This window comes from Aspergillus tanneri (genome assembly GCF_003426965.1).
Source record: "Aspergillus tanneri strain NIH1004 chromosome Unknown AapTan_8_pilon_pilon_pilon, whole genome shotgun sequence".
Lineage (NCBI taxonomy): Eukaryota > Fungi > Ascomycota > Eurotiomycetes > Eurotiales > Aspergillaceae > Aspergillus > Aspergillus tanneri.
Genome location: NW_022984635.1, coordinates 1,291,691 through 1,314,924, shown reverse-complemented (window position 1 = coordinate 1,314,924; position 23,234 = coordinate 1,291,691). Strand labels below are relative to the sequence as shown.

The window sequence follows — 23,234 nt, the reverse complement described above, 5'->3', positions numbered from 1 at the left end:
AGTTAGTACATAGTCTATTCCCAGCGTAGCTCTCGGGCTTCATTCCTAACCACGATGGGTGCCACAAACCCTTGATACAAATGTGATAGACTTTCATTATTCCTGTCGCTTCTTATCCTTCGGTCCCAGAAACATGATTTATCGGATTACATGGGAAGTTTGAAACAGCTTTGGCGTTCAAGAAGCAGTCAGGCACGGGAGCAAGAAGCAGCAGTCGTAGATCTGATTGGCGCTAGGCGTCGGAGCGGATAAAAATAAGTCCCGACCGCCAAGATCGTCTGAATGGAATAATCGAATACCTACCCACTGTAACGTTTTCTATATTGATCCGAGCAAGGCAGTTTTTTCTCGGGGATAAAGCTTGCACTCTAGCGGGGCCATTTTGGAGTGGAGTATTAGGGCTTTTTATTTTGCCACGCATCTGAACAATAATGGCGTCACAGCTTCTTCCTTTAGGTAATCGTCGCCTGGTTTGCGTATACATCGCGTCTCCTCACTAACTAATTGATAGAATTGATCGATAAGTGCGTGGGGTCTAGGATATGGGTTATCATGAAAAATGATAAAGGTTTGTGTTCTTGAGCATAAAAGGCCTCTTTCTAACATCCGCACAGAATTCTCCGGCACCTTGCTTGGGTTCGATGACTATGTCAGTAAGTGTATTCTATCCCCGCTTTACACAACTTTTATATGCTGATCTGTTCTAGACATGGTTTTAGAAGATGTGACTGAATTGTGGGTGTCCATTTATTCCGTCCTTTCTGTCGACCTTCATTTCATCATTTAGTTTCTTGATTTATCCATTCCCTAGTTTTTTTTGAGGGGGGGGGGGGGGTTGGTTTTAACTTCCACTTTCCTTTGAGCTAACATGGTGACAGTGACTACACTGGAACTCAGATTAAACTTCAGAAGATATTACTCAACGGAAATAATGTCTGCATGGTAAGGGTTACTCTCTTCTCTCAGACTATCCTCTTCCTTCTCCCAAAGCAGTTACCTTAGGCGAAGGCTGACATTAGCCTCTAGTTGATTCCGGGTGGTGAAGGGCCAGTTGTTAGTGCATAAGTTCATGATATCTACGTCTATTTCTTTCTTTGACGAAAATTTCTATGAATGACTATCAACCGTATCATATAGAACCCTTATTAATAACAAGAGTTATCATTTCTGACCAACATCTTCCTTTGCCAACCCGCTTCTTATCTTTAACTTGCGAACCAGTTCCAAGGATTTCACCTAAAGACGTGGGAAAGTCCTGTCCATTTCTTTTCGTACTTTAAAGAGGATGTACTGTACTTCGGTCTAACCCCCCTTCCTAAAAGACATGTTACCAAGTGTTTTTTAACCATAAAGAATCAATTTGTATAAGAAAACAGTACAGCTGGAATATTCTCGGGTAATACTTAGAATTCGTGTACACTTATCCTAGAGGATCAGGAGTTGAAGAATTGGGCGTAGAAAGGGGACATGTGAGCAAATCGGAGTGTTTGAAAGACGGAAAGGGAGAAAGAGCTACGCTGTTAATTCATTGACTAATACAAGGAAGGGGTTGGAGTAAGAGAAATAAAAACCAGGTAATTCTAGAGAATCAGACACAACAGAAGAGCCGAGTCCGAATGGATTGAATGGGCGGAGGGATATTAATTATCCCTTTATTAGTTTTCAAATACCATGCAAAGTCTTTCAAAATCACTCAGCTTTCCTCATGCAGTTAAATTTAGAAGTTTACTAGCGAAAATACACAAAAAGACTTCTATTTGCGAGAGCAGTGACTAGACGTGAGTCTGGATGAAGAAAGATAGCCAAGGATCATCAGTTAGTTATTTAATAATGTGATTTGTGACAATATGCCAGTCTGTTTGTTGCTGCATTTTGTCGACACGTAAGCCCGCACTGATCGCTCTTACCCTGGGCCGGTTGCCGGGGATTTTGACATATAAACGGAACAGTATCAAGCTCCCTGGTAGAGGATTCCAGGTGGTGGTTTTACCCCAGATCTGGAGTGGAATCTGTTACGTAACAGGTTCCGCAGTTCCCCGTGTTACTAATGTAGACCCAATGGGGGATAACTCTAACTTTCATCCAACCACCACAGACGACGACGAACCTTTGTACCTCGTTGCTAGGTATCTATTCTGTCCCTACTCAGGTGGATCCATCCAGAATGTGGTTTTCCGTCATAGTTGGGGATTGCTACGGTTGGCGAGACAACCTTTCTCTTGGTACTGGCTGGCTAACTGCCGGTCGAAGGATTTAATGTCACAATAGGTACACACTTTGAACTGCTAGCTTCCTAGGTACTTACGGGGCATAGTTTGATTATTCCCGGGTTCCTATGTATAAGTAAAGGACTTAGATTATACTCGATATGGTTAATGCGACTATTGGCTAGTACTCAGAAGCCACGAGGCTCGCGACCAAGCCAGATTGGTTGTACTGTGTGACAACTGGCTGGGATTATCCAGCATCTTTTTAGTGCATTAGTTTCCCATGCATGACGCCAATTTGAGGGATAATTTCCCCACACGATGTTACCATACCCGGGCCAGGTCTCAGTTGGAGAGAAAACAGGTCAGTGCCTGGCAACATGCTACCCTCCCGCTAGGCCGGCTTCTTTTCATTTTGGTGGAACTGAAAAAGAAAATTCACCCTTCCTGAATCCCAAGAAAATTGTAGCAAGGATTCATCTCATAACTGGCATGTGAATAGTTTTCAGACTCCTTTCAATATATTGACCCAGGAAATGTGATTCAGCCAACTTTTAAAGGTGGAGCTATCGTAGTGCTGGTCCTCAAGATGATCCACAAGAATAATGGTGGTCATAATAATTACTTTGCGCCAAGAAGGCGAACAGAAGTGGGCATCTGATGGAACTCATGCTAGAAGAATAATTGAAGGGTGCTCAAATATTGCTTGCCATCATAGTGAGGCCTTTTTTTTTTTTTGAGGGGGGCTGGAGGTAACTTACCTCTTTGCCTCTTTTGCCCAGTATGAGGACGATCAGCATAGCGGAGATGTTAGACATTACCCCATAATTGTAATTTTCCGGTCGGAAATATATGGTTTCTCCCATGCTTCCATGCATGCATGGTGTTTCGCGTGAACGGACTATAGGAGTTGGATGGTCTGCGGTCTAGAAAAGAAACGAAAAGCGTTTGTTTCAAGCTTTCCCTCCCGCGCCCCTCTCCCCCCTCTAACAACACTAGCCAGTGGACTATCATAGGAAAATTAATGAAGACTTCTCCATACAGAGAAAAGCCATGCGGGTCTTGGATGATACATTATCAGCGCCAATTGTTGGCCGCGGCAGTCAGCTAGAGGGCCTGGAGGTTCAGTCATCGATAGAACACGCCTAGTGAAGGGGCCTATAGGACGATTACTACTCCGAAGACTGCCTGCTAATCTGGTAATCGCTTCCGTCCGAGAATGTGATGTTGGCTGTCCTTCCGCTAGTCTTGTTTTCTTATCTCGGCTCCATCCTGGGAGGAATTTGATTGGATCTGAAGACATTGCACGGAGTACGGTGGGGAGGATGGTTATCAGTACCTAATGCGTTAATAGGCTCTCGTGTCACTCCTTGGGCCTTTGTTCGACGCGTAGTCTCAAATAAGAACCAAACGATGACGGGTGGAAGGGGGGTATCCCCTGCAAAGATAGGCAGGCTCGTTGTATGAGGGTATTTCTCCGTATTCCGTCGTAGCCAGTACCTATCACATCCCGTATTTACGGGTAGAAAGGTAGAAAGTAATACACCAGCGTAGGATTCGCCTACCTAGACACGGCCATTTTTCTCGTCTGATGCTAATGTCCCGGGACAAGTTGAATGCATTCAATTACAGACATGATTATGTCTCTGAAAATGTCAGACTCCGATAAGCTGATAGAATCCATCTGTCTATTTGTATCTCCTACGGATAGTACTAGGCACTATGTAGCATATCTTAGGTGTATCTCCGGGATGTCTCCACTTTTGGGTGGATCCCGTCAGCTTGAAAGTCAAAGAGTCACGATCTGGTCGATGGAACAGGGGAGGGGAATACGACTTTGACATCAATGGAAATGCTAAAATCCATCACGCAATGGGAACCGTCCCAAGGTTCAAGTTGATGGCTCATAACTGATTATTCTCTGGGGATCTCAACCCAGCCTTTTGATTCTGCCAATGGAGAATTCCTTGGATTGTCCCAGACCATGGGTAGCGTGTAATCTTACTTCGCATGATGATGCTTCTCCTGCCCCGTTTAGCTCCGCCACATGTACTAGATAAGACTAGAATTCACCACCATCTTCCTTGGAGACTCCCTGATAGCTCCATCGATCTTCATCTTCACTCTCGGCGAATCCGGTGCGCGACTAAGCGTTTGCCATGCAAACAACGGTAATGCTTGCTCTTCCCTCGGCCACAGTATCGCAGGACTAGCTTCTTTCTCTGTTTCTTTCCGATTGATTGATTTATTTAAATAATATTATAATACCCAGCGCCTCCATCTCGACTTACTTACCCCTCCTAGTTTCTCCCTCCTTACTAGGGAACGAGGCCATTTGCTGAAAGCCGATCGTACATCGTACTCCTACTTACCTTGAGTACCTAGTGACACATATTCATCCACCCTTCCATCTAACCATCTTCCCAGCCATCTATCGTCGTTGTCTCCTGTTGACCTCCATATTGTATTTCTTTTGAATATTTATAGTGGAAAAGGAAGCGTGTGATTTAATCACGATACAGGTCGCTGCATCTGCTGAGAATGGAAAAAGATCCCATGGAGTCCAAGGCTCAGCCTTCGTTGTTTGCTGAGTCGCCGCCCCCACCAACCTACGGCGAAACAGAGATAACCCGTGGAAGTATAGGTCGACGGATATGGGACAGCTTCAAGAGAGACCCAAATGCCCATGTCACACATGGCTCGTCTGGGGCAGATGGGAAGTCCTTTGACATCGAACATGCAGCAGAGCAAACCGCTGCTTCCCCATTGCAGCGCCGTCTTAAATCGCGTCATCTACAGATGATTGCAATCGGTGGTTCTATTGGTAAGTGCAATCTACTGGGTTGGTTTAAAAACTATTCGCCACAGCGCTGATCTATTTCTTTCCTGCATGATAATAGGCACTGGTCTCTTTGTTGGTTCAGGAAAGGTGCTTGCCGATGGTGGCCCTGCATCTCTTCTTATTGCGTATGCTCTGGTCGGTTGCATGCTATATTGCACAGTGCATGCTCTGGGCGAGATGGCAGTCATGTTCCCCGTGGCGGGCTCTTTCGCTCACTTTTCAACTCGTTTTGTTGATCCTGCATGGGGCTTTGCCATGGGCTGGAATTACGCATTGCAATGGCTGGTGGTTCTACCCCTGGAAATTGTGGCCGCGTCAATCACAGTTGACTACTGGAAACCCGGTGTCTCAAATGCTGCCTGGGTTGCCATCTTTTGGGTTGTGATTGTGTCGATTAATCTGTTTGGCGTCAAAGGCTACGGTGAAGCAGAGTTTGTCTTTTCTCTTATCAAAGTTGTCGCAGTGATTGGCTTTATGTAAGTGACCCGACCGGGATCTATTCCCCGCATGAATTGAATAAGGGGGACTAAATGTGAGGCAGTATTCTCGGGATTATCCTCAACTGCGGTGGGGGCCCTAAAGGTGGATATATCGGTGGGAAATTTTGGCACAACCCTGGAGCCTTTAACCATGGGTTCAAAGGTCTTTGTAGTGTATTTGTCAACGCTGCATTCGCCTTTGCCGGCACTGAACTGGTTGGTCTGGCTGCAGCCGAGACTGCAAACCCTCGGAAGTCACTCCCGACCGCGACAAAGCAGGTGTTTTGGCGTATCACTCTCTTCTACATCGTTTCCCTGACTCTGATCGGCCTACTGGTTCCGTATGACAACGAACAACTCCTTAGCGCCACGTCCGACGCCGATGCCAAGGCGTCCCCATTTGTGATCGCCATCAAGAATGCTGGAATTTCCGTGCTTGATTCGATCATGAACGTCGTAATCATGATCGCAGTGTTATCTGTGGGCAATTCGTCGGTCTATGGCTCGTCTCGAACTCTCGCGGCTCTAGCTGAGCAAAGACAAGCGCCTCAGTTCCTGGCATATATCGATCGCAAGGGTCGCCCTCTCTGGGCCATTTGCATCGCCTCGGCGATTGGTCTACTTTGTTTCTTGGCAGCTTCCGATGCGCAGGAGACTGCATTCGAGTGGATGATGGCTATTTCGGGGCTCTCTTCCATCTTTACTTGGGGCTCGGTCTGTCTGTGCCACATTCGCTTCCGTCGTGCGTGGAAGGTTCAGGGTCACAGCTTGGATGAGATGGCTTTCCGCTCCCAGCCTGGCCTGATTGGATCTTGGGTTGGTTTCATCTTCAATTGTCTCGTACTTGTGACCCAGTTCTGGGTGGGCTTTTCACCAATTGGCTATGGCGAAATGACTTCAAGCGAGCTAGTCGAAAACTTCTTTTCCAAGTACTTAGCTGCGCCGGTCGTCCTCGCCTGTTATATACCGTACAAGATCTACTACCGGACACCTTTCATTCGCGCCAAGGATATGGACTTGCAGACCGGGCGACGGGATCTCGATATTCAATATCTGATCGAGCAGGAGCGTGCCGAACAAGCAGCGTGGCCGGCATGGAAGAAGCTCTACAAAATGTTTTGTTAGCCATCAAATGGCCTCATAGGCAGAGAGTGTCCTGTGAGATAGGGGGTTTCTCTTTTTCTACCTAATTCAGTAGTGTATGAGTATGATAGCGTTCCGGTTTTCCAGATCTTATGTCCTTCCAAATCAATTGCGGTAAAGCATGTGCTCTTGTTCGGTAGATGCAGTCAGCTCCATCGCTGTCATGGTCACTGATTTAGGAGAGGATTTGAAGTAAACAACCACCACATTAGCTTCTTTCTATCGAGTAGTTCTGTTGCTGTTGCTCTACTCCAGTCTTGGCATCTGGAGAACGGCCCGGACTGCGCTGAATACTCCGTACAGTAACGGCATTTGAGAAACAGGTGAGTCCAGTGGGTTATATTATTACATTACGGTACTAGCGCCAAATGGCTGGTACCACTTACAGTACCTACCTACCCACGGAGCACACACCAGGTACCTTGGCCATGGGTTTGGTACGGCTGAGCTGGCAGCAACTGGTAAATACGGTACGTTGGAAACCACCTGCACGGGAGAATGGTCCTACCAAACTTACCATGTATATATTCGAGATTAGCGCTGGACCGTAATATTTCACGCTGCGACCAAAAATAGCCATCAGGCAGAGAACACGTGAGGCTGAGTAGGGCTAGTTTCAGGACGGTAATTTACCGATGGAAGGATCCAAAGGACTGACCAAGAAGGCACTCATCTTCCTCAAAAGACCTCGCTCAACCAACACAAGCATCTGCTGTCATATATCCCGTCCTCCTAGGCCCCTTGACTTCATCTCCGACGGGCTCCTCTCGCTATAGTACCAATTCTCCCCGTTTTTCCTTAGCCTGGCGGCACCTAGTCTGGCGCTTTCTCATCCAGACTCCCGCCCTTAGGCGCCTCCGCATACTTTCTTTGGGGCCTATGGTGGTTCGTTGCCGATCCGTGTCACGATAGAACTCGCAAACGCTCGATTGAATCAGGCGCTGCCTTCTTCACAAGTTGTCCGCAGACTCCTCCTTGTTGTTCCTCTAGGACATCTAGTGGAAATATTGGGGTCTTCCTGGTGCCCTTTATTTGGCGACCGTTGTAATTTCTTTTTACTAGGCCCTCGCACAGAGTGATAAGTCAAATCAAGCCGTTTTGAGGCGATTCTACTTGTGATTTACCGACACAATGCCTGGATTTGCGGATTCCTTTTGGACACCCGACTACGCTACGGGTCTGGGTGTGCTCTATGGGAAACTGCAACAAGGCGTTGTTGAAAACAAACAGATCCTCACGATTGCCTCTATGCGTGCGGATGCGGAGGATCAATATGGTAGTAAGTTGGGAGATATCGCCCCGAGCGTGGATCGGATGACAATGGGGTTTGCAAAGGATGATGGAGCCAGCGTGAGAAAGGTAGGTAGTTTTCCATTGCATGCTCAGGGACCTCTTTTTTTTTTTTTTTTTTTTGTCTTCGTATACTTACCCTATTATCTTCCCTTGAAGGCCTACGAAGGGATCCGTACAGAAATGGTTGAGGCGTCTAAGAATCACCAGAAAATCTCATCCAATATACGCGAATTAGTCGTTTCGCCATTTCGACGCTGGTGCGACCAGCACGAAGCACGTATCCAGATATCCCATGATGACCTCCAGGCTCGTATCAAGGAGCATACCAAGCAAGTTGAGTTGGTGAAGAAGCTGCGGAGCCATTATTTCAACAAGTGCCGTGTGCTAGAAGATTTGGAGGAAGAGAACAAACTTGCCTTCCAGGCCCCTGAAACTAGCCCAAAGGCTAATTCAACCCCTAAGATTGTCCTTCCAGAGGAACAAGCACCCGAAGAAGAACCGATCGAAATAGGTGATCGCATCTACTCACCAGACGATATCAAAAATCTTTTGCTGCACATGCTTGATAACATTAAGTTGGGTGAGGTCAAGGTGCCTATCATCGGAACATACCAGAACACATCTACCGGCGCGGATATAGTGGAATACACCCAAAGGTATATGAATGCAACTACCATCACGTATGCGGAAAGGATAGGACAAGATCTTGTCGATGGCGGAATTCTCCGATTAGTCGGCAATATGGGCAGTAACTTCACCAATAGCTCCAAAATGCGATACCAATGGCGCCCTAAAGTATTTCAGATCACGGGTATCCCCGAAAAGAAAAAGCCATTGATGCGCGTGACCTCTATCGCGTCAAGTGAAGATGGCAGTGAATCTCCTATATCCTCTGTCTCCGAAATGCTCGCAGGATGGAACCCGCTCAACAACCCGTACCCGAACGAGACTCCAGCAGAGAAGCTGCGTAGAGAAGCACGCGAGGCTGACGAGCGATATAAGGCCGCTATACGGAAACTTGATCAAATTCGCTGCAAGCTTGAAGAAGAGATTGTAGAAAATCTTCGCTTCATGGAACAGTGCGAGCTAGACCGACTAAAAGCCATCAAGGCCGTTGTTCTTGATTTTTCTGGCGCGGTCAGCAATGTTATCCCAAACCTGCAAAGCACGGTGGACCATATGATGTTGTACCAGGAAACGATCCAGCCTCTTGGAGACCTCCGCTATCTCCTTGAGAACTACCGCACAGGAGGGTTTGTGCCCCGGGTCCAAGCCTATGAGAACTACTATGGCTCTGTGGAAGGTAGGTTGTTGGGTTGAATGATTTATGTACAGAGCTTTGTGATAAGCTAACCTAGCCAGATCAAAACTTCGGTGTGGACCTCGAGGCTAGAGCAAGAGCCGATCGCAAACGGGTCCCTATACTCGTGACTACGATTCTAACTTACCTGGATAACCGTAGGTTGACATTACCCCAAGGGATGAGAATTAAAAGTTAATGCTTCTCTCTACAGGGTACCCTGAGCTCGAGGGTGATGAGGCACGACGCGCCATCTGGCTTTATGATGTTCCCTTAGCAGCAACGCACCACCTCCGCAATGTCTTGAACAACAGCAAGGCGGATTATAAAGAGTTGCTACCAAAGTACGAGATACCTATTATTGCAAGCGTCCTGAAATTGTATCTTCTTGAACTGCCAGGTTAGTTTGGATTTCACGGAGCCCCTCTGCATAAGTGCTGATTGGTGGCCTAGACTCTCTTGTTTCTTCTCAAGTTTACGAAATTGTAAAGACAATCTATTCCACAACCGCCCATGAGACGACTGAAGAGGGACGAATCAAAGTTTTACAGAGCACGCTTGGGCAACTTCGTCTCAATAACATAGCCACGCTTGACGCCGTTATGACACATTTCACACGCCTGGTAGACCTCACGTCTGCTGACGAAGTATACGTTTCTGCACTTGCTTTGGCATTAGCACCTTGTATCCTCCGTCCACGTACGGAGAGCAGTCTTACGATGAATGAGCGGCACAGCTATCGTCTGCTTCGAGACCTGTTCTCTCACAAGGACGCCATTTTTGGCGAGTTGAAGAGGCAGTCAAGCGGGCTTGGAGCCGGGACTTCAAACAACCGTCCTCGTGCTATTAGCACTGACGAGAGCAATCGCCGCGCAGCCATGGAAGCCCGCAACCGTGCTATTGTAGATAGCACGCGCGCCAATAGCCCGGCACCTCCGCGGAAACATCGCCGTGACCGGTCCAGTGGTGCTTCGGAGGTTGGACGGTTCCCTGTCAAAGTCGCCAGCCCGACGGACAGAAGAAACATCGTCCGAAATAGCCTGGACGTTCCCAGCAGCAATAGCTCCCAGACGGGGCATGAGCAGTTGTCTACTGTGAACATACATGGCACGGAGCCGGTTACCAACGGTGCTTCGAGTGACTCTCAAGTTTCTGTCCCTGCAAGTGGAACCGCCTCCGGTACATCTAGCCCACCACTGCCAGCAGCTACGTCAGAGGATTCTCCTACACCAACGCCCACCCCAGCTCATGATGCCGAGGAACGCAATTCACACCGTTCCAGTGTCATGTCCACTCGCAAGCCTGGTCTAGGCAATAGGTCCAGTTTTCCCACTACTGTTAGTAGCGAATTGGGAACCGGTAGTGAGAAAAACAGTGTGGCTGAGGGCGAGCCAAAAGGTGTCACTCTAGAAGACAAGCCAATGGACGATTAGATGTGTCTATGTTGACGCTCTGATGTCTTGATTGAAGCAAGGGGAAGTTAACCAACCAAAACTATTTCCACGTGGATAGGACATTTGACAGTCGCCGCCCATGACTAGAAGCATCGCCATTTGGAACTATTTCCCCCTATCTAGGTTGGAATGGCGCTAAAATTTTCTCTCACTTTCAGCAGGCCTTGTTAGTTGAGAGAATGATGGCAGCTTCTTTTTCTTTCCTTTGTATTCGAGTATAAAGCCCATCGTTACATTTTACATACCCAATTCCCCTGTATGTTTATTTATATATTTTGCTTTATATGCATAAATGCTCCCTTTGTTCTTTTTTTTTTGGCTGTGGCTTGTGTCCCTCTGCTACAAATGACCTTGTGATATTGACTGTATAGCATCCAATTTTAAATAAACCATGCTTAAGAATGTAGAAATGTATTGTGAACTGCTTTTCCTGTTTGTTGATAATACTATGAATACCATAGTCATCACTCTCATTATTTGGCTATGCAACGCTATCCAATGCTATGGCTATAGTGTTCCTCAACGCAATGCTATGCGACATGACAAATAACATAACCACTTTAAGGTAAAAAATACAGGCAGAAATAGAGACAGATGTCTTGATGTCACAGACCTTGGCCCATGAGTAATCTTCTGAGAATACCCTCCCCTGGCCCAGCGATTTGACTCTCGATCTCTTTATAAGAAACGAAACAGACGAGACCCTGCTCGTCTAATGACTTGCTTGGTGTTAAGGGACCATTGCTAGATTTCGACGGAGTACGTCTTATGTCTGAGCCACCTGAAACTGTTCCGCCTCGACCTCGGCGCTGATATTCGCCAACCAGTCCTAGTGTTTCTAGGTTACTAATAACATCTTTGAATTCGGTAGCGGTAAGTGGATGGAGGATATTATCTTTGCGACACAATGTGCAATATGTGTCAAATATTTGCTTGATTGTGGGCGCTAACCTCCTTGATTTTGAGGGCGTACTTGGGTACTCCCCTTCACGTTTTTTCCGATCAAGCGCAATCAGAGCACAGATAGCTGCCTTTTGCTGAAGGTTAAGGTTCTTTAGCCGTTGGACAGTCCCCTGCCCGAAAGCAGATGAAGTGACGCGAGCGATGTGAGCGATGCTAGCCCGGGGCGCCGTGAAAACATTATACGTGGATGAAGAAGGTTGCTTGGCCCTAGCTGGAGATGAGAGATTGTTGTTTTCGACGAGAATAGTCTTAGAGGGATTCCCTTGGCTGGATTCCCTCTTTTCCAATTTCTCCATGGTTTCTTGTTCAACGATATCAATAGCACGCTTGACGAGCTCAAAGGCCTTGCGCAAATCCCCAGCCTGGGAAGCGACTTTCTTCGCGCACAGCATGATAGCTGCTGGCTGAGCAAAAGGAACGAAATTTGGGTCTTCGTTTTGATCCTGAGGTAGCAAGGACCGAAGACGGTTCGTTATTACATTGGCAATTTGACCGGCATTGTAGGGTAAAAAAGGAAGAAGGCGAGGTTTCAGGTTTTTTGCTTTCAGCTGCGGTAAGGATCGATCCGTTAGATCAAGTGCATTAGCAATCCCAATGAGCATAAGCTTGGATTTGCTGTGCAGGGACCACTCAAAGAGAGACTGAAGAACGCCAGTATCTGCGGTAAGAAGATGGTCTATCTCATCTAGCGTAACCAGGAACAGGTCATTTTGCTTCTTGTCAGGTATGAACAAGCTTTTCAGCCTGTCCGCCTCGCTTTTTTTAAAGACTTCATGGTCTTCGCAGAGATCCTCAATGAGTTTGCTGTAAACATCACGCGCACTCCGCATACTTGCGCAATTCAGATGTGCCACCTTTACGGACTTCGGATCCAATGCACGACACACCTCTTGAACCATGGCGCTTTTGCCAGTCCCTGGCGGGCCACTGACATATAAACAACCGCCTTTCCCTGATTCGACCCCATTTTGAATGAAAAACGATAACTTTCCCCGTTCGTCATCTCGGCCGACCAGTTGAGCCGAGTTTGCGCCTCGTGCAAATAATTGCCTGGCATTAGTGTAGACGGTTTGGGCAGTTGTTGGAGCGGATGTCGGTCGAGGTGTCCGTGGAGTCAACGATTTCCCCCCGACTTGGACTTTATGCTTTGGTGTAATGGGCGGAGATTCCAGAGCATTCCGATATCTAGATTTTGAGGGGGTCTTGAGTTGAACCGGTCTCGAGTTTTCATCTGGGTCCGTTAATAGGGTCTTGGTATAGGTCCACGCCGAAAACCTACCATTATCCAATCCCAAGCTGTTAAAGGCCCGATCTCTCTCTCTTCCCACATGACCCGATTGTTCACATAGAGTGAAAGAATCCTCGGTATTATTACCATTGTCATGTTGGAGAGCACCGGCCTTTCTTGTCTTTGACCGCAATTGACGAGCAGGCGATACTGACGGTTCGGTCCCCTCACGAAGGATATGGGGTGGTTGTGTCCGGCGCTTGCTCGCGCTACGCAATGGCAGTGATGGAACTAGGACAAACCAGTTAGCATAAACGAGGCTGTACTCTAGTGACCTCGAGGGTAGGTGCAATGATGAACCAAGCCAACGTACCTTCTGTCTCAATAGCACCCCGCTGGCGCTTGCCTAAAACCGAAGCCACCATGGTGAGGGGCGACAAGACTGTTGTAGCAAGAGCAAGCGTAAGTAATGCGAGTGAGGTAAGTATGGATAGATAAGAACTTAGGAAGGTGGAGGATGCAAATTGGGGGAGGAAGCTGTAGGTTGGGTAGGTGGGAAGGCTGCATACTTTCTCCCAGGGAGGCATAATTGGCCTGATCCACTTTCGGTCGACGCGTCGCACATTGCGTGTCTCGCGCCTCGCGTCTAGGCCTATCACGTGTATCTCACCGACCGGCACTGTTGGTCTGAACCTGCCGCTGTACAATACCTCCTTACCAGAAACAAAAGCTGTACCGATGATACCAACGTACCGCCATTTCCTGTACTCTGGAGGGTAGGTATCTATACCGTCGGTATCATCTCGCTGCTAAATGCGTCACTGGTGGATGATCACATACGGTTACCGGTCATCACTTACGATCATCTCAATCACTTTTCAGTTTTGAGTAGGGAGGAAAGTCTTGTACTGACTTGGCTCCCTCAAGTTATTCCTCTGTTTTCCTCATCTCCCCTCTGCGCCTGTGGCCTCTGTTTTGCCTAGGCTTCCTTTCACTTACGTCGTCCTTTCATCAACACCCAGTGGGCCATAATTCCAGTTTGCAGCTGTTTGCATCACAACCTGGCGAGACAATAAATCTTGCTGCACGCCCTGCCCCTTCACGAATAGTTGACAGACATCGCTCGCATCCTTCGTTTAATTTCCACTACCTTTCATTCCCATTCAGACTCAATCTACCCGCCATGGACGGCGACGTGGTGGCCCAGTTCACCGAGATCACCGGCTCGAACCCTCAGCTAGCGACTCAATACCTGCAGCTAACCGATTTCAACATTGAGCAGGCTATGCAACTTTACTTTGAAAATGGTGGTGCACCGTTAACCGAGGAACCTATACCCTCAACCTCTAGCCCTCATGCTGCTCCTCGCACGACTGGACGCCAAGATGAATCCGAGGTTATACATGTTGACTCTGACGACGATGTCGCAGTGGATGAAAACCGATCTACGCCGCGAAATGAGCCCTCGAGCGGCTCTACTTTTGATGACGACGCCGCTATGGCCCGTCGACTTCAGGAAGAGATGTACAGTGGAGATGATAGCATGGACGATGTGCGTGCCCCAATGGCTCGAACGACGGAAACATTAGTTGGTCCAGAGGCCGATTTTGACAGTGGTGACATGCACGCCAGTCTATTGGGTCAATTACGTGCTCGTCAACAAGGCAGTTAGTGCACCGAGAAATCTTCTACGTTTCGAGTGGCTGGTTTACTGATGACATTCCGCTCTAGGTCGGCCGGGTATATTCAATCAGAGAGACACAGTATGGTCGGGAGATGACGAGGCTTCCCATCGTGAAAGACTCGCAGTATCAACAGGTGGCGCTTCTGAGGCCTCGAGCAAATCAAATATGCTTGCTGAAATGTATCGCCCGCCTTTTGAGATCATGTCCAGGCTCCCATGGGACTTAGCCCGGCAAGAGGGGCGCGAGAATGAAAAGTGGTTGTTGGTCAACATCCAAGACCCCTCCATTTTCGACTGCCAGGTATTGAATAGGGATCTATGGAAAGACTCTGGCGTCAGAGACACGGTTAAGGAACATTTCATCTTCTTGCAATATTCCAAGGATGATCCCCGAGCAGCGCCGTACATACAGTATTACTTCCAGGGAAATGATGTTTCCGACAATTACCCTAACATTGCCGTCGTGGATCCGCGAACCGGTGAACAGATGAAGGTTTGGTCGGGCCCGCCTGTAATAAAGGCAGCCGACTTTTTGATGCAACTTCATGAGTTTCTAGACCGATACAGTCTAAAGCACAACGTTCGAAATCCCGTGGCGAAGAGAAAGCCCGAGCAAAAGGAAAAGAGCATCGACGCAATGACCGAGGAGGAGATGATGGAGATGGCTCTGAGAAATAGTCTTGGAGGAGCGGCGGCGCAGGCTCCGAAGATGGAGGACCCCGACGAACTGACCCGTAGTACTGAGGATGTCAAGGGCAAGGGCCGGGTTGCTGATGCTGAAGATATCCGCAAGGACAAGGCCGGCGAAACAGGTTATACAGAAGCTTCTCCATTTCGATCCATTCCCGACAACCGGCCACACACCGAACCTCCTGCCGATCCTGCCACCACCACACGCATTCAATTCCGACACCCATCGGGGAGGGTTATTCGACGATTTTCCTTGGCTGATCCCGTTCAGAGAATATACGAATGGCTTAAAGCCGAACCACCCTTAGCGGAGAAATCGGGCGTGGAGTTTGAACTCAATTCCATGGGTCGTAATTTGATCGATGCTCTTGGGATGTCAGTGGAAGATGCTGGATTGAAGAATGGCACCGTGATGATCGGATATCTTGAGGACTAGACATCTCCGGGGATATGAATGATGGTACGATAATTTTTTTTTTTTTTTTTTTTGGAGCTGTTCTTTGTCTTTCCCTCAACGGTGATCCCTTTGCGAGTTTCTTTTTTAGACCGGAATGGTTCCTTCTGGAGTCTTAATATATTCGGTTGCTTCAAGATGCGTCAGAGCATAGGTACGGAGTAATACATACACCGTTATATAACCATGGTATTGTATTATATTGTATGTATGTATGTAATACTTCACACCGCCCGAGAAATACTCTCATCCTTGACCGCCCGGCACAATTGACCCCGCGCCCGTCCCAATCAGGAAGGATTATTGCCCGCAGGAAAGTAAACTAAACAAACCGACGGGACCAGCAAGGCAGTGCAATCCTTCCATCCATCATTCCTCCCTTGTGATCGAAGCCACCCGGTAGAGTCGTCGGGCCCTTCGGACGTGGAAGCTCGTCTCAAGCAAGGTCGGAGACTAATCTAATCCATCCGCCTTGGGCCCAAGCTTCTATAGAGCCTGCGTCTCTGCTGCGCTGCATTATTATTTATTTATTTATTATTTGTATTATTTATTGATCTACTCATTGATGCCCTGCAGTCCGAGAGCCCATCGGGCAAGGGATCTCTATCTCTGTCCATCAAACAATAGTAAGTGGAGTAGCTGGATCGGCGTCAATCATCCTCAGGTCCATTTGGTAGTGGCTTTTCAATAGCATCATCCCTTGGGTTGGGTTTTCCATGTCTGATTCCTGTTTACCGTCTAGTTAGAAGCTCACCCTTCCCCCCTTCTCTCCCCTAGCCTGTTCTAGGCCTTTGCAGCAGGTGAGTTGTTAACTTGTTTGCTCTCCTTGGGTGTTCACTCGAATTACTGTCTCGTGGCTGCTGGTGGCTTTTACATTCAATGTTAAATATTTGCATTTTAAGTCCCCTTTGGCTCCTGTTCAATTTCCCTTTGGCTCTCAATCTACAGCCAGGCCGCACTCTCTTCCTGCCAAAACTGATGCGCAACTAAGTGCTTCAGGGCCACGTGAATAATTGTGAACCAGTTACCACAGGAACTTCGAACACCTCCAGCATGGAAGGATTAGTGGATCCAGAAACAATTTACATGAAGCAGAACTGCATTGGTTCGTATATGACTGCACTGGGAATGTGGCGTGGGCGTCTCTAATGTCGTACATAGGGGGCGGGAGTTTTGGACGTGTCTATAAAGGGTACTTTCTAAGAACACTGTTTCAATCGATTCCCTGTGAAATTCTAACATCACTCTTCCAATTCCAGTCTGGATAAACGTGACGGTACTTCAGTCGCAATCAAAATCATCGATGTGGAAAACGCCGAAGATGAAGTCGAAGATATCATCCAAGAAATTGCCATCCTGTCCGAACTAAACTCTCCTTACGTGACCCGATACCATGGCTCATTCCTGAAGGGGTCAAGCTTGTGGATCGTCATGGAGTTCTGCTCTGGAGGTAGTTGCTCCGATTTAATGCGTGCAGGAGGGTTATCTGAGGAATATATCTCCATTATCATTAAGGAGCTTCTTCGAGGGCTAGACTACTTGCACAGCGACAAGAAATTACATCGTGATATCAAAGGTACCATCCATTCCGTTTTTCTTCCTGTCCATCTGTCTGTGTGAACTCGTTTCACACTTCGACGTACAAGCAATGTGCTGATGGTATTGTTAGCTGCAAACATTCTTTTAACCTCAAACGGTCAAGTAAAACTGGCCGATTTTGGGGTCTCTAGCCAACTTTCGGCCACCATGACCAAAAAGAATACGTTTGTAGGTACTCCTTTTTGGATGGCGCCGGAGGTCATCAAACAGTCAGGCTATGACTATAAAGCCGACATTTGGTCACTAGGGATCACCGCAATTGAATTGGCAAAGGGGGAACCTCCATACTCGGACATTCATCCTATGAAGGTCCTATTCCTGATTCCTAAGAATCCTCCTCCTACGTTGCATGGCGACTACAGCAAAGCTTTCAAGAACTTTGTCGAGTTATGTTTGCGCCGCGACCCTAGGGAAAGACCGTCCGCAAAGGAATTGTTAGAACATCCGTTCATCAAAAAGGCCAGGAGGACAACCTATCTAACGGAGTTGATTGAACGACAAGAGCGTTGGTATATAGTTCAAGGAAATAAAAATACCGAGCCTGAGGAAGACATTTTACCGGAGCCTTCGTTGTACCCTGCAAGGACTGAGGAAGAAGATGATCTTTGGGACTTTGGTACCGTTCGCCCTGCTGGACGAGCACCGGGGCTGAAGCCGATGAAAGAAGCGGACATAAACACGCGAGATCATGAAGCAGCCGATTGGGACCTAAAAGATGAGCCTCAGAAAGCACCAGGCCACAATGTTCTACCAAGGACCGCTTACATGAACGGTATTCCAAGTACTGCATCACAGAAATCATCACCTACAAAAATTCCGTTACCACCGTCACCAATGAAACAAACACCGGCCGAGGGCATGCCGCAGACTCCCTCGCGTCTTCAAAAACCGCTCTCCCCACAAGCAAAGGAAAGCCCCAGTGACTATGACAAAGCTTTACAACGATCCCTGGTGCAGGATTTGTCATTCCTCCAACTTGATAGTTCACCAAATACCCCCACATCCTCAAACAATCGGAGTGCCATCCCAACTGCACCTGTCTCTGGAAAGTCCCCCCAGCCTCTCTCCACAGTAATGCCAACACAGCCAATTCGAAAACCTGCAGACCAGAGTGCAAAATCTTCCTTGGACTCACGTCCCCAACCTCAATTGTTTTCCCAACCACACTCTTGCCCTCCACCAACACCCCAGCACATATCACCTGAGCCACAATTGCAGCGACTCCAACAAGCACCAACACGTGATTCGCACCCTCCTGCTCCCAAATACAACTTTAATCAGCTTCACCGCACTATTGATGCCAGTTTACAGAATACGAATGGAATGCCAGCCTCGAATGAGGTCACGGCTCTAAATAGCGTTATTCTGCCTGCTCTTAAAGCATCTGTTCGTCGTCGTGCTCGTCGTCTAGAACTCTACGCGCGCAATATGGCTCCAAAGGATGGTGAAAACAGAACAGATACTTATGAACTACAGTCCCGTCGAGAATACGTCCACGAAATGATTGAATCAATGGTAAACGATCTGAGCGCCGTGTTCTCCAGAATCGAGCGTTGGGATAATGAAGCTCCAGTCGGGATGGGTGCACAAGTAAACTCGTTCTTGGAAGGGTTCCTTGAAGAGATACTGGTTCGGATCGAGCCGGCTGATGAAGAATCAAGTCGCTCGAGGCCGTAATGACGACTCACACCATGATACCGATGGTCCTTATGCATAGCTAAGTGCAATATTGTTTCCAGGTAAGGCAGTATGGAGACGGCATTATCGACTTCCAAGTTTTGCTACCCTGGGGGGTAAAAGTGGTACAGTTGTGTTGTTTGCATCATTGTCCTTGAAATGCGATATATTGCAGATGACAAAAGACATACTTTTCACTGAAGGGCTGGTTGAAAATGTCCATCATGATATGTGAAATCAATGCCTGTTTGTGTCAGTTTCTTTCTCTTACTACGTTTTCGGGCTGGTTCCTCGAAATTAGCGGCCAGATGCTATACACTTTCTTTCCCTCTCTTTTTTTTTTTTTTTTTTTTTCATCGAAGTGGGTTCGTGGCTACGCCTATGAATAAACAAGATGGCTAAAAGTAAGAGTATTCCAGTACTATGAAATTGTACATGGCTTTGTATTGGTACATTGTGTTTTGTTATTAAGAAACTCATAAGTGTATAGAGTAGAAAAGTAATGTAGTATGATATTCGCCATGTCATTCATTATATTATCCAAGCACATAGAAGACAGATCAATATGGAGGCGTAAGAAATTTTGGTTGAGATAGGTGATTTAATTTCCTCAACAAGAAAAAGGTTATCAAATGTAGATAGCTGTTCCTTATATTGTCCTTTATATGCCACCCAGAATAGCGTGTCCCCATCCGAACGTCGTACGGAGAGTTGTCATGCAAGCGAGTACTCCATTGGGGACGTAGCAAACCAAAATCAGGGCCTCAGAATGTTGCGCGGAACGGGAAGTACATTGACTCTGAATTCAACGTCCAAGGATATACAATTCCCTGGAATACCCCATTAGCTGTTATTAAAACTGGCGACCATCTTGCGCCAATAAAATTAGATAAATCACACAGTATCTCGGAGGGTGGCGCTGGCGGAGTGATCTATTATGCTCCAGGGCGAAAAAGCCAGTCTGTCTCAGGAGTGGGAATTAGATAGTTGGTGATATTGAATTCGTTCGCATTCGACAATGCCCCGTCGACAACATAGTTGTTGGCGTTGGACCTAGTCAAGCCATGGATTGACATCGGATCATTAACCGTGTCATTGACGTCAATGTCATTGAGATCGGGGGCCCGCTCAGCAGGCACACGTGGGACATTGAAGAAACCAAAGACATCTAAATACTCAAGTTCGTTAGGCGCTAAATTCCGTGGCTGCGTTGCTGGGGTTTGCGCTGCTGGGGTTTGCACTGCTGGGCGGCTCCCAACTGAAGTCGAACGTGGCTGTCGGGAGATAAGGAAGTCCAAATCAAAAGCGCAACGACGCATATCGGCGAGTATCTTAACAGTGGACGGCGTGACACGTTCACTGTCGTCGGCACCGGATTGCTGGTATTCACCATATTCGTCGAGGACACGCCGTAGAATTGAACTATAACGCTCCGCAACCTTCCAGTACTTCCCCATCCGAGTAAGTGTGTCCACGAAAAAGATGATATCCGGACTCACATTATGGGCAATAGTGGAGCCATGAACAAGTAATAATCGAGCAGAAACCCAAAGGGTAAAGGCAAATGGGGGTCCAAGCTTGTCGAGCATGTTACTGTTTACGACAAAACGGGTTACGGAAAGAATATTGTCGACCGCGAGTAAGCAACGTTGACTGGCACTGTATGAAGGCGTGAAAATTGGAGAGCGTGTGGTTGGATACGCAGCGGATGAATGAAGTCTAATGACGGCCCTACAACCGCGTTAGATAAGAGGTAGATTTGAAATAACCGGGGGAGTTCAATGGGACAGTGGATGAGCCATGTAAAGCATATTCTTACGTTTGATATGTGACATGGAGTTGAACCCAGTCACAGGGTGCGTTTTTGCTGTGCTTCAATCCGTTGAATAATCGGGAGGAGTTTTCGTACGCATATTCTGCAGGAAGGCTGAACTCCCAGGAAGTTAATTCACTGTCCAATCTGCGATATGTGGCCTGCCATTCTTCGACATCAGATAGCGACCCGATATCCACGGGTCGCTTCAGAAAGACATGGATGCGGGACAGAATTCCAAGAATCTCCATATAGAGGCCAAAGGACCCAACGGTATCAGCATGACTCAGGTAATCCGATCGGTCATTTGAATGGCGAAACCATCTGGTATCCACGGGCTGGTTTTTGGTAAAGAACTCTTCTTTACAGGGAAGTTTGCGGTCTATATCCTTATCATTCAAGGCAAAATCAAAAGCGGTTGCAATGGTGGAATATCGGTCCAGCAGATATACCATCCAGAAGAGTCTACGTCTACCCTCGTCTTCAATCCAAGAGTCCGATTCCGGGAGGATTACTGCCCTTAGGGTGTAGATAGATGGGTAAACCGGAGCGATGAGAGAGGATTTGGACTCGGCGGCCAAACCGAGCTGGACGACTGACCGCGTGATCAGAGCAAGTAGTTTCCATCCAGGAGGCCCATTAGAAGATCCAACTAGATCCAAAGCCAATATCACCAGAGCCTGAAGCGCCTTCACAGATGAGTTCTCCAAGCCGTAAAGGAGGACCTTTCGCTTCGACGAGTCATGATACCTACTACGGTTCGGCTCGGTAAGTCGGCTATCGTTTGAGTAGCGGAGGGTGATCGCCACAATTGCATAAAGGACAATCCGATCAGCTTCATCGAGCGGCGAAGGGCCGAAGAAGATATCCAGTGTAGTCCGACGATGAAGTATGGGACACCACGTATTGATGTGCTCAAAGTACAGATCCACCAGCGCATATAGCAGGTCATACGGCGGTAGATCCAGTTCCAGATCCGCAAGCGACTGTTCCTGACTCGAATATAGATTAACGGGCACCTTTAATGAGGATTCATTCCCCGTATAGTCATTTTGAGACGCGGCATTCGAAGCCTGGGGTACAGAGGCGGCTGGATGAATACCACCGGGGAGATGGGTTTGCATGGTATTCTTGACTGATATACCGGAAGAACTAGCGATGGGTGCTTCCGATTGACGTGGAGGCAGCTGCACAGACAACGGTTCTTGAAAGTACAATGCATTTCGGGGGTTAGGCCCGTGCATAGCAGAAGGCTCTAATGGAGAGCTGTAAGAAATTGGCGCAGGGTGATGGTGTTCGGGACTGAAATGCGGCCGACTCTGTATAATATGTGTTTCAATGAGACGAGCCTGTGTTTGGATGACCTCCTCCAGCCTGTCTATGCGCCGCATAAGTGACAGTCGCAGGTAGGAAAGACACACAAAAGAGAGTGGGAAAGCATACCAAGGCGTTGCTCTAATTCCTTACCATACCCTGCCCGGAGACCTGGTTTCTTTCGCTCCTTGTACTCGCATAACTGACCATTTCGAGCGCACCATCCACAGCTAGGCTGTGCTCGATCTAGCCGGGTCAGAAGGGCGGGGATAAAGATAGACATAGGGCAAATTTACTTACCACATTTGACTTTCCTCTGCTTGCACAACTCACACCTTCAGTCTGTCAGCTGGGGAAATTGCACGACGAACAGACAATCGGCACAGATATCTCCCATAGCATGAGAGGGATAAATTGAGGAGAGAACATACGACACGGTGAGAGGACGTTTCCGTTTCAATGCGTTCGGCACCGTTGATCCATTCGCAGGGAAGCGATCGATATCGCTCTCAGCCGCAGACCAGGATTCGTCTGCACTGTGGTCTCTGTCTCTAACCCTGTCCTTGTCCTGGGAGCCCGACAACCGAGTTGATGGTGGAGTCTGCAGAGCAGAAACAGCTGCGGCAGCGTTCGGCATTATACTCTAGCGAGATCGGGGGCTATAGCAACTCCATCTACAATGGCGTGCAAACCAACATCCTAGCCGGTTGGAGCAGGCGAATTCCGTCAGAGAAACGCCTAGCCCGATCGACGTAACCTGATCCCGCTATAGATCCCAAGTCCGAGGGGTTGAGGCTAGCAGAGGAGGGGAGCTGAGGGCAAGGAAAGAAGGGAAAGAGAAAAGCAGCGCCGATCGAGGAAACGGACCGTGGGCCTAAGGCACCCAGCCGCAGTTCAACCCCCACGAAGAGACGCTGACTAAGTCTGCGGAGAAGTGGAGAACGCTTAGTCAGGCATTCACCACCATGCCTCTCGGTGTAGCATTGCCCCGAGGCACGAGGGTTTCTCCAACGCAGCACTGGTCTCAAATATCGCCTTGCTCCCCAGCATGGAGTGGCTATCGTTGCTATCATTCGCGTTTCTTTTCTCTCAAT

General features: G+C 47.9%; 7 protein-coding genes across 7 annotated transcripts; 5 read left to right on the top strand and 2 right to left on the bottom strand.

Annotated features, from left to right (window-relative positions):
* Nucleotides 1–431: 431 nt before the first annotated feature.
* On the top strand, nt 432–1,065 carry LSM5 (RNA-binding protein LSM5; the record flags this gene model as incomplete). Its single annotated transcript, XM_033575620.1, has 6 exons — nt 432–456; nt 512–568; nt 615–653; nt 708–735; nt 879–942; nt 1,027–1,065. The coding sequence occupies 6 exons, from the start codon at nt 432–434 to the stop codon at nt 1,063–1,065; spliced, it is 252 nt and encodes an 83-aa protein (XP_033421475.1).
* Nucleotides 1,066–4,748: 3,683 nt separating this feature from the next.
* Nucleotides 4,749–6,653, top strand: GAP1_2 (amino acid permease GAP1; the record flags this gene model as incomplete). Its single annotated transcript, XM_033575619.1, has 3 exons — nt 4,749–5,031; nt 5,108–5,525; nt 5,591–6,653. The coding sequence occupies 3 exons, from the start codon at nt 4,749–4,751 to the stop codon at nt 6,651–6,653; spliced, it is 1,764 nt and encodes a 587-aa protein (XP_033421474.1).
* Nucleotides 6,654–7,802: 1,149 nt separating this feature from the next.
* Nucleotides 7,803–10,697, top strand: ATNIH1004_011052 (GTPase-activating protein RGD2; the record flags this gene model as incomplete). The annotated part of the gene is made up of 5 exons (XM_033575618.1): nt 7,803–8,030; nt 8,121–9,267; nt 9,327–9,422; nt 9,479–9,664; nt 9,718–10,697. The coding sequence occupies 5 exons, from the start codon at nt 7,803–7,805 to the stop codon at nt 10,695–10,697; spliced, it is 2,637 nt and encodes an 878-aa protein (XP_033421473.1).
* Nucleotides 10,698–11,323: 626 nt separating this feature from the next.
* CDC6 (AAA family ATPase CDC6) lies at nt 11,324–13,334 on the bottom strand (the record flags this gene model as incomplete). The annotated part of the gene is made up of 3 exons (XM_033575617.1): nt 11,324–12,912; nt 12,961–13,200; nt 13,283–13,334. The coding sequence occupies 3 exons, from the start codon at nt 13,332–13,334 to the stop codon at nt 11,324–11,326; spliced, it is 1,881 nt and encodes a 626-aa protein (XP_033421472.1).
* Nucleotides 13,335–14,092: 758 nt separating this feature from the next.
* On the top strand, nt 14,093–15,719 carry ATNIH1004_011050 (DNA-protein crosslink repair co-factor UBX5; the record flags this gene model as incomplete). The annotated part of the gene is made up of 2 exons (XM_033575616.1): nt 14,093–14,576; nt 14,641–15,719. 2 exons carry the CDS (start codon nt 14,093–14,095, stop codon nt 15,717–15,719), a joined length of 1,563 nt encoding a protein of 520 aa, XP_033421471.1.
* Nucleotides 15,720–16,790: 1,071 nt separating this feature from the next.
* On the top strand, nt 16,791–19,013 carry STK25 (putative Ste20-like serine/threonine protein kinase; the record flags this gene model as incomplete). Its single annotated transcript, XM_033575615.1, has 4 exons — nt 16,791–16,842; nt 16,899–16,929; nt 16,997–17,313; nt 17,407–19,013. The coding sequence occupies 4 exons, from the start codon at nt 16,791–16,793 to the stop codon at nt 19,011–19,013; spliced, it is 2,007 nt and encodes a 668-aa protein (XP_033421470.1).
* A 935-nt stretch (nt 19,014–19,948) lies between these two features.
* On the bottom strand, nt 19,949–22,777 carry ATNIH1004_011048 (putative C6 transcription factor; the record flags this gene model as incomplete). The annotated part of the gene is made up of 5 exons (XM_033575614.1): nt 19,949–20,606; nt 20,833–22,204; nt 22,270–22,386; nt 22,441–22,475; nt 22,572–22,777. The coding sequence occupies 5 exons, from the start codon at nt 22,775–22,777 to the stop codon at nt 19,949–19,951; spliced, it is 2,388 nt and encodes a 795-aa protein (XP_033421469.1).
* Nucleotides 22,778–23,234: the final 457 nt, after the last annotated feature.